The sequence below is a fragment of the Marmota flaviventris genome, chromosome 1 (genome assembly GCF_047511675.1).
Source record: "Marmota flaviventris isolate mMarFla1 chromosome 1, mMarFla1.hap1, whole genome shotgun sequence".
In the NCBI taxonomy this organism is placed as follows: domain Eukaryota; kingdom Metazoa; phylum Chordata; class Mammalia; order Rodentia; family Sciuridae; genus Marmota; species Marmota flaviventris.
Window position 1 is genome coordinate 16,076,012 of NC_092498.1, and position 13,950 is coordinate 16,089,961.

General features: G+C 38.6%; 1 protein-coding gene across 1 annotated transcript in view; it reads left to right on the forward strand.

The window, feature by feature from the left end:
* Positions 1 to 13,950, forward strand: part of Kiaa1549 (KIAA1549 ortholog) — a 138,768-nt gene that overhangs the window by 109,801 nt on the left and 15,017 nt on the right. Inside the window, exon 16 of the mRNA XM_027952212.2 lies at positions 5,632 to 5,952. Coding sequence (XP_027808013.2) covers positions 5,632 to 5,952 — 321 coding nt within the window. The remainder of the gene's footprint in view (positions 1 to 5,631; positions 5,953 to 13,950) is intronic.

The window sequence follows — 13,950 nt, forward strand, 5'->3', positions numbered from 1 at the left end:
CCATAGTGCATGTACTAATTTACAGTCTCACCAACAATATGTAAGTAAGTTTTCCTTTCTCCCCATGTCCTCACCAGCATTAATTATTGTTTGTATTCTTGATTGTGACCTTTCTAACTGAACTGAGATGAAATGTTGCTGTAGTCTTGATTTGCATTTTCCTGATTGCTAAAGATGTTGAAGATTTTTTCATATATTTGTTGACTATTTATATTTCTTCTTTCGAGAAGGATCTGTTTAGTTCATTTGGCTATTTATTGTGGTGTTTTTTTTTTGTATGTGCGTGTAGGTTTTTTTAAAATAATTTTTTCTATGTTCTGGATATAACCCTCTGTCACAAGAGCAGCTGGCAAAGATTTTCTTCTGTTCTGTAGACTCTCTCTTCATGCTCTTAATTGTTTCCTTTGCTGTACAAGGCTTTTAATTACATTCCATCCTATTTTAAAATTCTTGGTATTATTTCCTGAGCTTTAGGGGTCCTATTGAGGAGGTTATTGTTTACTCGTATATGTTGGAGTGTTGACCTTATGTTTTCTTCTGTCAGTAGTAAAGTTTATGGTCTGATTCCTCAGTCTTTGATGCATTTTGAGTTGACTTTTGAGCAGAGTGACAGATAGGAACCTAGCTTCATTCTGCTACATTTGGATATCCCATTTACCTGGCACCATTAGTTAAAAAGACTCTGTTTTCTCTAATGTATGTTTTTACTTTCTTTGTGAAAGATCACATAACTGTATCCTATGGGTTTGTCTTTGTGCCTTCTATTCTGTTTCATTGGTCTACATGTCTGTTTACAGGACAGCACTGTGCTGTTTTATTGTGATAGTTCTGTAGTATGATTTAAAACTGGGTATTGTGATGCCTCCAGAATTTCTCTTTTTGCTTAAAATTGCTTTGGTTATTCTGAGATTTTTATTCTATCCTATGAATTTTAGGGGTGCTTTTTCTGGTTCTCTAAAGACTCTTAGTATTTTGATGGAAATTGCATTTAATCTGAAGATTGCTTTTGGTAATATGGCCATTTTAATCCTTTTACATGAACAAGGGAGGTTTTTCCATCTTCTTGTGTCTTCTTTAGTTTTCTTCTGTGTTCTATAATTTTTATTGTAGAGGTCTTTCACCTCTTTGGTTAGATTTATTCCTAAGGGCTTTTTTTTTTTTTTTGAGGCTATTGTGAATGGAATTATTTTCCTAATTTCTTTTTCAGCAGGTTATTGTATAAAAAGCTACCATTTTTTTTTCTGTGTTGATTTTGTATCCTTCTACCTTGTTGAATTTGTTTACTAACTCTAGAAGTATTCTGATGGAGCTTTTTGTATTGTTTAAGTATGGGATCAGATATGATCCCCTGTAAACAGTGATAATTTGACTTTTACCTTTACTACTGGCATATCTTTTATTTCCTCCTGTTGACTAATTAGTCTGGCCAACATTTAAAGTACTATATTGAATAGGAGTGGTGAAATGGACATGTTTGTCTTGTTCCTTATTTCAGAGGAAGTTCTTTCATTTTTTTTTTCCCTTTAAATATGATGTTGACTTTGGGTTTATTGTGTATAACGTAAATGATTTTGAGATCATTTTTTTCTATTCCCAGTTTCTTTTGTGATTTTATCATGAATGGGTACTGAGTAGTGCTGAGTTTTCTGTGTTTATTGAGATCGCTACATGGTTTTTGTCCTCGATTCTATTTACATGGTGAATTACATTTATTGATTTGCATATATTGACCTATCCTCATATTCCTGAAATGAACTCACTTGATCTTTTTATTCAATCTTAATGTGTTGTTGAATGTAATTTGCTAATATTAAGGATTTTTGCATCTATGTTCTTCAAGGATATTGGTATGTAGTTTTCTTTCCTTGATGTGTCCTTATGTGGTTTAGGTTTCAAGTGATACTGGCTTCATAGAATAAATTTGGAAGTGCCCCCCCATCCCCTTTCTATTTCATGGAATAAGGTGAAGAGTGTTGGTATTAGTTTTTCTTTAAAGGTCTGGTAGAATTTGAGAATCCATCTGGTTCTGAGCTTTCCTTTGGTGCAAGGCTTTTATTACTGATTCAATCTCATTGCTTGATGTTGGCTGGACCATTTACATTAGGGATCCTCTTGGTTCAATTTGGGTAGGTCATATGTTTCTAGAAGTTTATCCCATTTCTTCTCAATTTTTCAACTTATTGGAGTGTAAGTTTTCAAAATAGCCCCTAATGAAGATCCCATGAATTTCAGTGATGTCTGTGGTGATGTCTCCTTTTTTATTTCTAATTTTATTAATTTGGGCCTTTCTCCTTCTTTTGGTTAGTTAGGCTAATAGTTCATCAATTGTATTTATCTTTTCAAAGGACCAGTTCTTTATTACACTGATCCTTTGTATTGTTTTTAAATTCTCTATACTATTAATTTAGACTCTGCTCTTAATTGTTTCCTTCTATTGCCTTTGGATTGGTTTGTTCTTGTTTATCTAGGATTTTGATATGCAACGTTAGGCTGTTTATGTGGGGGTCTTTTTAGTTTTTTTATGTTGACACTCAATTATAAACTCTCCTCTTAGAACTGCCTTCATAGTGTCCCTAGGATTCTAATATGTCGTATCTTCATTTTCACTTGATTCTAAGAATTTAAAAATTTCTTCTCTGATTTTTTTTCTATCCCCCATTCATCATTCAAAAGTGTATTGTTCAGCTGGGTGTGGTAGAGCATGCCTGAAATCCAAACTACTTAAGAGGCTGAGAGAGGAGGATTCACAGGTTCTAGGTGAACCTGGGCAACTTAGTGAGACCCTGTCTCAAAATGAAGACTAAAAAGGGTAGTTCAGTGGTAGAGTGCCTGTGGGCTCAATTCCCAGTACTGCCTGACCCCGCAAAAGTATACATTGTTCAGTCTGCATGTGTTTATATACTTTTTCTTGCTCTTAATTTTTAATTTCATTTCATTATGTAGTTTTTCTTACTCTTAATTCTTAATTTCATTCCATTATGATCTGATAAAATACAAGTAATTATGTCAATAAATTTTTTTGTGTGTATTTGTTGCCTAAAATATGGTCTATTTTGGAGAAAGTTCTATGAGAGGCTGGGAAGAAAGTGTATTTAGCTTTTGGGTATGACATTCTATAAATGTGGGTTAAGTCCGTTCCATTTGATTTATAGTATTTTTTTATGTCTGAAGTGTCTTTGTTGATTTTATATCCAGATGACCTACTATTGGTAAGAGAGGTGTGTTGAAATCATTCAATATTATTGTTTTGGGATCTGAGCCTATGTTAAGTAGTGTTTGTTTTATGTAATTAGGTGCAGTGATGTTTGGGGCACAATATTTACTATCATTATGTCTTCTTGTTGGACTGTTCCCATTACCAGTATGAAGTGATCTTTGTCTCTTCTGATTAATTTTACCCTGAAGTCTGCTTTGCCCAATATAAGAGTAGATACTCCTGCTTGCTCCAGGCTCCATTTGCAGGGAATATCACTTTTTATCCTTTAACTTTCAACCTGTGAATGTCTTTGCCTGAGAGGTGTATATCTCTTGTGTGCAACACATATTGTTGGATCTTGTTTTTAAATCCAATTTGCCAGTCTGTGTCTTTTAATTAGAGTTAAGACCATTTATATTCAGTGTTGTTATAGAGAGCTGTTTAGTATTTCCTGCCATTTTGCTTTACTTCTATTGTTTAATTCAATCCTAAGTCTCATTTGTTTAAATAGTCTTCTAATGAGATTTATCCTTTCCTGAGCTCTGCTATTTTTGAAATCTTCTCTTGTGTTTAGGAATTCTTTAAGTATCTTTTGTAATACTGGCTTAGTAGTCATGAATTCTTTTAGCTTTTGCTCATCTTCGAAGGTTTTTATTTCACCTTCTGTTACGAATGATAGCTTTGCTGGATATAGTAATCTTGCTAGGCAGTTATTTTCCTTCAGGGCTTGAAACACATCTTTCCATGCCCTCCTCAATTTTAGAGTTTTGAGAAATCAGATGTTATTTTGATTGGTTCATCTCTAAATGTAATCTGACATTTTTTTCTTGAGGCTTTAAAAATTCTATTTTTGTTCTGTATATCTAGCATTTTAATTATAACATATAATGGAGAGGATGTTTTTGATCTTATCTATTTGGGATTATAAACACCTTTCATATATGGACATTCTTTTCTTTCCCAAGGTCTGGAAAAATTTCTGCTATCATTTCACTAAAATACTTGTCAATGCCATTGACCTGTATTTCTATTCCTTCCTTGATGCTGATGATTCTCAAGTTTAGTCTCCTAATGTCCCAGAATTCTTGTATATTCTGATCAAAATTTCTACTCCTGCTTTATTGTTTGAATATTCAAGGCCAACCACTTTGTTTTCCAGCTCTGATATTGTGTCTTCTACTTGGTCTATTATGTAGAGAGACTCTCAACTGAATTTTTCATTTGATTCACTGTGCCTGTCATTTCTAAGGCTTTTATTTAGTTCTTTTTTAATATCTCTATTTCTTTTTTGAATTCCATTTATACCCTGTATTGATTTCCTTAAATTATCCAGTTGTTTTCTGTGTTCTCATGAAATTCATTGATCTATTTTGTAATCATCCTTTATCTATTATTTCATCCATTTCTCTATCTTTGGATTCAGTTGCTGCTGAATTACAAATTTTAGGTGTCATGTTACCTTTTTTTCATATTTCTTGTATACCTATGTTGAGATTTGTGTATCTGTTGGGATGGATTTCTCTACTTTTATGTCAGGTCCTTATGGTCCTTTCTCTTGGCAAAGTGTTCTGGGATATCTGTTGTGAGTTGTTGTCCAAGTGTGTTTCATAGTATGGTTTCCCTGCTGGTTCTTTGATGATGTTTAATGTACATTGATTTAGAGTTTACTGTGTTGGAGGGTGATAATCCCACCTTCTCTGTAGATCTTACAAGAGTGGGGTCCTTATAGTAAGTCAGGCAGTTGTTTTGTATACAGCAAGGCATATGTAGTACACCCTATGTAGCCTATGTAATTGCTCTTCTAGACTTGACAACTCTGTATATTCTAAAGGGGTATGAGAGCAATTTAGATGGAGATACCTTGTAGGTGAGGTGTATTATTGTTGTATTATTATATTATATTATTTTTCCCTGCTACTACTATAGAAATGGATACCATGAGTGGGATCTGAGGCCCCTCAAAACTATTCCTACTGAAGGTCTGGTCACTGGTTTGGGGTTTTTGTCTCTCCTGTTCTTTATGTTAATGTACTAATGAAGTTTGAGTCTATTAGGTTGTGTGTGGTACAGGTGTGGTGTCTCTTAGAGAATGTACACTTTGAATCATATTTATTGGCTGTTTAGGCTTTCAGTAAAAATGTATACTTTCGAGAATTAAAATACATTTCAGATAGTTCAGTTTAGTTGAAAAAAAAAAAGAGTTGAATATTCCCACATTTTTGTTTTCTTTCTGATATAACCCTGCATCCCTCATATAATGTAATGCATATTCCGTGGCTGTCATTTAAAACATTTTCTTATGATAAATCTTTTCCTCAATTTCAGGAGAATTGATAAATTCCATTTTGACTTTGTAGTTTTGTTTCAGGACCACCACAAAAGCTCATGTCTGTGTTTTTCTTTTTTTTTTTTTCTTTGTCATTTCCCCACTGTAGTCTGATCCTGATCTCCCAGCAGATGTGCAGACACCATCCTCAGCTGAGCTGGGCAGGTATCCGGGCCTGCCCTTCACCCCGGCCTCTCAGTACATCCCACCCCAGCCATCCATCGAGGAGGCACGCCAGACCATGCACTCCCTCCTGGACGACGCCTTTGCCCTGGTGGCCCCCAGCAGCCAGGCTGCTGGTGCAGCAGGTGCAGTGTCCGGGGTCCCAGCCAGCCTGCCTGTGAACAGCACCCCTTCCCGCGAGGAAAGGCGAGCCACCCAGTGGGGGTCCTTCTACAGTCCAGCCCAGACAGCCAACAATCCCTGCAGTGTAAGTTCTGACCTTCTAGAATTCTTTCCTGGGCAAGATAATGGAGTTTTGTTGCCTAACTGCATCTCTTGCAGGATCCCCATAAAACTCTGGTTGTATTTGATAAGAATTCAATCTTGGATGATAAGTCTTAGTTTTTATCATCTTCTGCTAAGTTAATTCTTAATATTGGAAGCGTTCTTTTATGCTGCTCTGATATTTTGTGGAGCGGTTCAGAGGATTTCGCGGAAGCATCTTCCTGGTTCTCTCTCTGTGTTATGAAATGGAGGTAGTTTAACTGTCAAAACATAGTGGCACTTGTGTCTCCAGTTTAGACTGGAGCAGTTTGGAATGGACTCAGATTGTTTAACCTCTGTATGACCCTCTGGAGAGGCCCCCTGAGGGTCTGGGAGCATAGGCAGCGGTCCAGGCATGGGCACTGTTCACAAATGTCATCTGCCCATCTTGGGAGCTGACGTTTTAGCATTTCCTCTGTCTTTTCATTGGCCTTCATGTATGTTTCTCGTTTTTGGTTGGTTCTTTCAAATTTGCCTTCTTACGACTTGGAGAAAGAGTAACACTCAAGGAAGTAATGTTCATGTAATTTTTGCTTAGTTCAAAAGAAATGATTTGACTGAGGATTGGTGACATTAACTCTGGAGAGAAATTAATAGACCACAACTTAAATTTATTAGTTGGGAAAGGTTATACTGGGTTCTTCTATTTTTTTTTTTTTTTTTTTTAGCTGTAGATGGATAGCAGGCCTTTGTTTTATTTGTTTATTTTTTCATGTGGTGCTGAGGATGGAACTCAGTGCCTCACATGTGCTATGCAAGTGCTCTGCCACTGAGCCCCAGCCCCAGCCCTGGCTCCTTCTAGTTTTGTTTCCCTTATTCAGGTGTGACGTTTCCCTTATCATTGAATGACAGTAAAAAAAAATTTATCTCTGAAATTGGTTTGAATTTTCAGGCCTTTGGTAATAGATTTTTTTCCTTCCAGGTCTGGGAGACATAGTGCTTGCATTGTGGGTAGCTGGTACCGTGGGCAGGGGGAGGGTACCATTCAGTGTAATTGTTTTTGTTTTTAATATGAAAATATAGCTTGTTCTAATAATAGATGTTAAACTACTTCAAGGTTATATCTGGTGGGTTATAATCTTTTAGGAAATGGATGATACAGACCACAACTCAGTGATAAAACAAGTGTGGGTACAGTTGCTGTCTGGTCTCATTTGCATTTTCATTCAGGTGCATTACAGAGCACCTCTGTGCCTGGAGCCCTGCTAGGTGTTGGGGACTCCGTGGTGTACAGCACAGGTCCCTCCTCTCTAGCTCTTGCACTCCAGTGGGGACCAAAACAATAATTCCAGTACACTGTTGTCAGTGCCATGGAGAGGAGGCAATGTGGAAGAGAACCTAGCTGAATTTTGAGGAGTTTAGGAAGACTTTTCTGGATAAAATGACATGTGAGTTGCTGTCTAAAGGATAATTAGTGGTTGTCAGAGAATAATTTTTCACATAGTGAGAAGTATGGCAGAGACACACAGAAATAAAGGCATATGGGATAAACTTCCTATTCTGGAAAAGATGGAAGAACAGGTCCTGGATGTCTTCCTTACTGAAACAACTGAAAAACTGAATGAAATATGTGGGTTTTTGTGACACTGGATAGTAGACAACAAAGGACAAGGATTGCCAAGAAGCAAGTTGAGTCCTACTGTTGCTCCAGCTTGTGCCTAGGGAGAGTTTTTGGCCACCACACAGGGAGGGGTACCAGGCAGAGCTCAGGGATCTGCCTGAGCTGAGGAGATGGATTGGAAGTCCAGGGAGGAAAAGGCAGCTAGAGTTCACAGAGGTGCCTGTAGGACATGATTCCACTTTCTCTGAAGGTCTCACAAGAGTGGGGTCCTTCTAGTAGGTCAGGCAGTTGTTTTGTATACAGTGAGGCTTATGGAGTACACCCTATGTAATTGCTCTTCTACTTAACAACTCCATATATTCTAAAGGGGTATGGGAGCAATTTAGATTGAGATACCTCATAGTTGTGGTGTCCACACCTTTGTATTGTTTTTCTCTGCTTCATGAGTGGGAAAAGTTAGCCCCAGATTAAAGCCGCTCTAGTTCTACTGAACAAAGCAGACAAAGGTAAAATCTGAATCCAAACAAAGCTCAAGAGTATTTATAGAAACAAAAATATGCAGCATCCAATAAGGTAAAATTAATAATGTCTGGTATCCAATCAAAACTAACTAGATAAGCACAGAAACAAGAAAAAGACATAGGTGATAAAAATAGCAAACAAGGGTATTTAAAGGATTATTTTAATGTAGTTTCATATATTTAAGAAGCTAGAGGAAAGATCAAGGATGTTAATTAGAGACCTTGAAGATATTAAAGGATATGAATCAAACTTAGAGATGAAAACTCCAGTATCTGAGGGGAAGAATATACGGGGTGAGATCAATGCCAGGTTAGGTATTGCAGAAGAAAAGATTAGTGGACTTGGAATATATGGTAATAAAAATTATATACTGTCAAACAAAGAGAGGAAATGGAATGAAAAACACAAACATGATTAATGAGCTGTGCAGTAGCTTCAAGTGGATGAATACACATGATATTTGGAGTTCTCAGAGAGCAGGAGGGACAAAAAATTTATTAAGGAAATAATGGCCAATCCAATACTGAGAAAGAAAAGACTGGAGTCATCACACTCCTGTTTTAAAGTTATATTACAAAACTACAGTAACCCAAGCAGTATGATACTGGTATGAAGATAGAAACACAAATCAATGGAATAGAACAGAAAGCCCAGATAAATCCTTACACATGTGGTCAATTGATTTTCAGTAAGGGCACCAGGACACAGTGGGGGAAAGGATAGTCTCCTCGATAAATGATGCTGAGAAAATTGAATTTCCAAATGCAGAAGAAAGAAATTGGATCCTTATATTATACCATACACAAAAATCAACTGAAAAATGGATAAAATACTTAAAATATAAAACTTAAACCATAAAAATCTTAGAAGAGAACATGGGGAAAAGCTCCTTGATGTTGACCTTGGCAATGACTTTTTTTTTTTTTTAATATCACATTGAAAAAATCAGGCTACAAAAGCAAAATAAATAAAGGGGATTATATCAAACTAAAAAGCTCCTAAACAGGAAAGCAGTCAACAAAATGAAAAGTTAATCTACAGACTAGGAAAAGGTATGTAAAAATCACATATCTGATAGGGAAGGGGTTAGTATCCAGAATTTACGAAGAACTCTTAATAGCTCGATAGCAAAAAACCAATTGAATTTAATTTCTCAGACAAACTTAATTTCTCCAGAGAAGACATAAAAATCAATATCAGGTATGTGAAAAGGTGTTCAACCTCAAAAATCATCAAGAAAATGCAAATTAAAATTAAAGTCATCATGAGATCTCACCTCATGTTAATGTTGATGACAGTGTTGAGAAAGGGAATCCTAGTGCACCGTTGGTGGGAATAAAGATCAATACAGCCATTATGGAAAACAAGATGGCGGATCCTAAACAAATTAAAACCAGAACCACAGTGTGACCCCACAGTCCCTCTTCTGTGTGTTTAGAAAGAACGTATCACCTGCCTTGTACAAAATATTCCAGGAAGTCCTTCAGGTAGAAGAAGCACAGTGATGCCAGGTGAATATTTGAATGAATAAAATGCAAATGAATGAAAAGCTCTGGGAATGTTAATATGTGGTTAATTATTTTTATAAAAACTTCATTATTTAAAGATATTAAAAAGACAATTGACTCTTTAAAACAAAAGTAATGACAATATATTGTGGGGTTTGTAACCTATATAGAAGGAAAATATATAAAAATAGCACAAAGGCCAATAGGGAGAGATTGATGTTTGCTCTTTTAATGGCCTTATGCTGTATGTGACATAGACTAAAGCACTGACCAGTGGACAGGGACAGAGGATGTGTAGTACGCACCTTACTACAACCTATTGTTAGCCAACAAACGAGTTAAAATAAATCATAAAATATAGTCCCTGGAAGGCAGAAGAAGAAGAAAAAAGGAACAAAAAAAACAGGTGGGGAAAAGAGAAAACAGAAACCAGCAAGGTTGGTTTCAGTCCAGCCTTATTAATAGTCACATTAAACATAGGTGGTCTGAACATCCCTCTGAAAGGGCAGAGATTGTCAGAATGGATAAAAAGCAAGATCCAAACAATTGCTTGGCGACGAGACACCCACATTAAATACAGAGGTACAAACTTGGTTGAAAGTATGGAAAAGGTATGCCACACTAATCATGAAAAGTTGGAGTGGATTTATTACTATCAGCCCAAAGAGATCTTGTAGTAAAGAATATTATCCAGCATAGAGGACCATTTCATAATAACAAGGTGGTCACTTTTCATCAAGAAGAAAAAATCTCAGCCAGACACAGTGACAAACACCTATAATCCCAGCAGCTTGTGAGGCTGAGGCAGGAGGATTGAAAACTTAAAGCCAGCCTCAGCAACTTAGTGAGACTCTGTCTCTAAATAAGAAAGACAACAACAAAACAGGGCTGGGGCTCAGTGTTTAAGTGCCTCTGGATTCGATCCCTGGTACCATTAAACAAACAAACAAAAAAATGAAGACAAAATATTAAATGTTTATTTGCATGAAGCAAAAACAGATAGAATTACACATAAATATAAATCCACAATTAAAATTGGAGATTTCTAATACTCCTCTTTCAATAACTGGTAGGACAAGTATACAGAAAATCACTAAGATAGAGGTGAATTGAATAACACCACCAACTTGAAATAATTGACATATAGAGAACAGGGCAGGTAACAAGAGCACAATATACGTTCTTTCAATCATGGAATTTTTACCAAAATGGAATATATTCTGGGCCACAAAGCTAATCTCAATAAATAGAAAAGATTCAAATTGTACAGACAACCCAATAAAAAAACTTCATCAAAGAAGATATAGAAATGGAAAAACAAATGTGGTATGTCCATATAATGGAGTACTACTCAGTAATAAAAATGAACTATTAGCCACGCATGGTGGCTCAAGCCTGTAATCCCAGCAGCCCGGGAGCCTGAGTCAGGAGGTCTTGAATTCAAAGCCAGCCTCAGCAACGGCGGGGTGCTTAGCAACTCAGTCAGACCCTGGGGATGTGGCTCAGTGGTTGAGTGTCCCTGAGTTCAATCCCCAGAACCACCCCTAAAAAATAAATATTGAATCAGACAAAAACATAATTGACTCTCATAAATAATTATGCTAAGTAGAGAAAGCCAGACCAAAGAAAATGAATATATACTATACAATTCCATTGAAATACAAGTTTAAAAAATGCATACAAATCTGTGACAGAAACAATCAGTGGTTGCCCAGGGATGGGTCAGGTGGGGACATCAGTTGGAAGGATTATAAAGGGGGCACCCAGAAACTTTGGGGGTGAGGGATATGTTCATTATCTTGATTGTGGTGGTAATGTACAGTTGCAGTCATACATCAAAGCTTATAGAAGTGCATTCTTTAAATGTGTTCAGTTTATTGTATGTCAGTTACAACTCAATAAAGGTGTTAAAAACTTCTTCCCCCAAGTGTGCTTGATATGTATATTAGCTAGGATTCTCCAGAGAAACAGAGCCCATGACGTGTGTGTGGAGAGAGAGATTTAAGATTTATTGATTATAGCCGGGCACAGTGATGCACACCTGTAATCCTGGAAGCTCAGGAGGCTAAGGCAGGAGGATCATGAGTTCAAAGCCAGAGCAACTCAGTGACACCCAATCTCTACATAGAATATAAAAAAGGGCTGGGGATGTGGCTCAGTGGTTAAGACCTTGGGTTCCATCCCCAATATAAAAAAAAAATAAAAAGAGTGACTGATTATGAGGAATTGGCTCACTTGATTGTGGAGGCTGAGAAGCCTGCTGTCTGCAGGCTGGAGGACCAGGAGAACCAGGGGTGTTCTGAGGCCTGAGTCTGAATCTGAAAGCCTGCAAACCAGGATCTGCAAGAGCAGGATCAGGAGGCAGAGGGAGCACCACCCCACCTTCCTCCCCCTTTTTGTTCTACTGAGGCCGTCAGTTTTAGTAAACACAGAAATAGTGTTTAACCAGCTCCACCCAGTAAACACAGAAATAGTGTTTAACCAGGTATCTGGGCACCCTGTAGCCCAGTCACCATATGTTCTTAACAATGGAATTGGTTCTAGCATTTCTTACAGAAGGGGTAGTGAAGGGGTGGTTCATGAGGCAGGAGAGAGAAAGCAAGAAGCCCACAGTCATAGTGCCCACCTCATCCCAAGGGTGACACCTTCACGTTGCAGGGCTCTGAGCAGTTGGGAGACGTAACTATGTAAGCCACTGTGGGAGATTTGTCCTGCGTTGGGCTGCAGGGTTATGTCAGTACAAGAGTAGAGGCAGGGGGACCGTTGGGAGACTGGTGAAGCAGGGATTGTCAGTGTGATTGTCAGTGGCTCCAGCCAGTAGACTGGTGTGGATGGAGTTGAGAAGAAGAATCCAGAAGGTTCCACCTGTTTAATTGCTGGCCGCATTGAGCCAGCATGGAAGAAGATTGATGCCATGGGGTCGAGGGCACCAGGGGAGGAACTGTGTTTAGAAACGACGGGATGTATTTCTGCCAACTCAACGGAGGCAGGAAGGAGAGGTTGGGAGGCATGAAGCTGAGGAGCCACATCTCAAAGCTTCTGTGCTCCCCGTGGGGAGGGTAGAGCTGTCTGTTGAGAAGGAGGGAAGAAGTGTGGCGGGCACGGCGGTTTTGAGGGAGAGTCGGGATCCGAAATGCCTGTTGTGGAGAATGAGAGATCACAGATTGGAGACACAGCCTGAGGTCCCTGTTGAGGTTGACCCTCAGGAAATTATAGTGGCATAAGTGAGAGTTCTCCATATGGCTTTGTGGTTCAACATCGGACACCCAGGTGTGCGGCCGAGAAGGCAGACAGTGGGGTTGATCCAGAATTAAGGCTCTATCAGGGGACTGTGACAAGGGGACACCTGGCAGGCGCTGTGCGGTGAGAGATGCAGTTGAAATGTGATAGCCCTCCCACTAACAAGGACAGAGAGAGAACGGCCCTGGGAGCACACAGAGCCTGCCGTGCTTCCTCTCCAATCTGTCCACTAGTGGGCACCACCGTCCTCAGGATCATCCTGATCCTTTCCCATCCTCTGTCTGGAAGGTGCCCAGACAGCTCCACCTGCAGGTGACAAGTGAAATATAGTTTTGGGGTGTTGAGAAGGCCAAGCTGCTGCAGGACTTACACCTCAGAGACATTCGTGGGATGAGGAGGGGACCTAGGATGAGGAGGAAGATCTGCCCAGAGCCTGTTTGCTTAGTCTTGAGATTTCCAAGACGAAAGCTCTTGTCTCACTTTCTGACCTGAACTTGGTCACTGCTGACCACCTCTCCTTGCCCCCAGGCTTTTCCTTGATCCTACTGCTCCCAGCCCCAGACTGCCAGGTCGCCCCCCAGTCAGCCCCTGTCTGAGTGGAGGTGCATCTCTGCTTGCTCTTGGGTGGGGTCAAGAGCCACACTGTGCTGTGAGAATCATTTTTTCCCTTGGCCGCTTCTTTTCTCCATTTATAGCATGATTCTTCTCCTTCACTTGCACAAATTTTTAGCAGTAATTTTTGACAGATTTGTGTTACTACTTTTATTATTTGTTCCTGGTTCTTAGGTGTTAGGGATGAAAGATTCCATGATAATGCCTTAATCTACCATCTCAACCATGAATTCAAATGCATTCTAATATTTCTTATTGTGGACTTTTTAAAAAAAAATTAATTGTGGACTTTTTGACGTCACCCTGATATTTTTTCAATGGGAATGGTATTGATTTAATCTAGTGGAAAACCAGAATCATATAAATTTCAGCATGTTGATAAACTGGTGGTAAAGTTACTAGTTTGTTGCCAGGACGAACCTAACCACCCTTTATTTGCTTCTTCTGACAGTGAAAACCACAGGAATGTGGGTTTCAAGGTGCCTTCAGTCACCGCGTG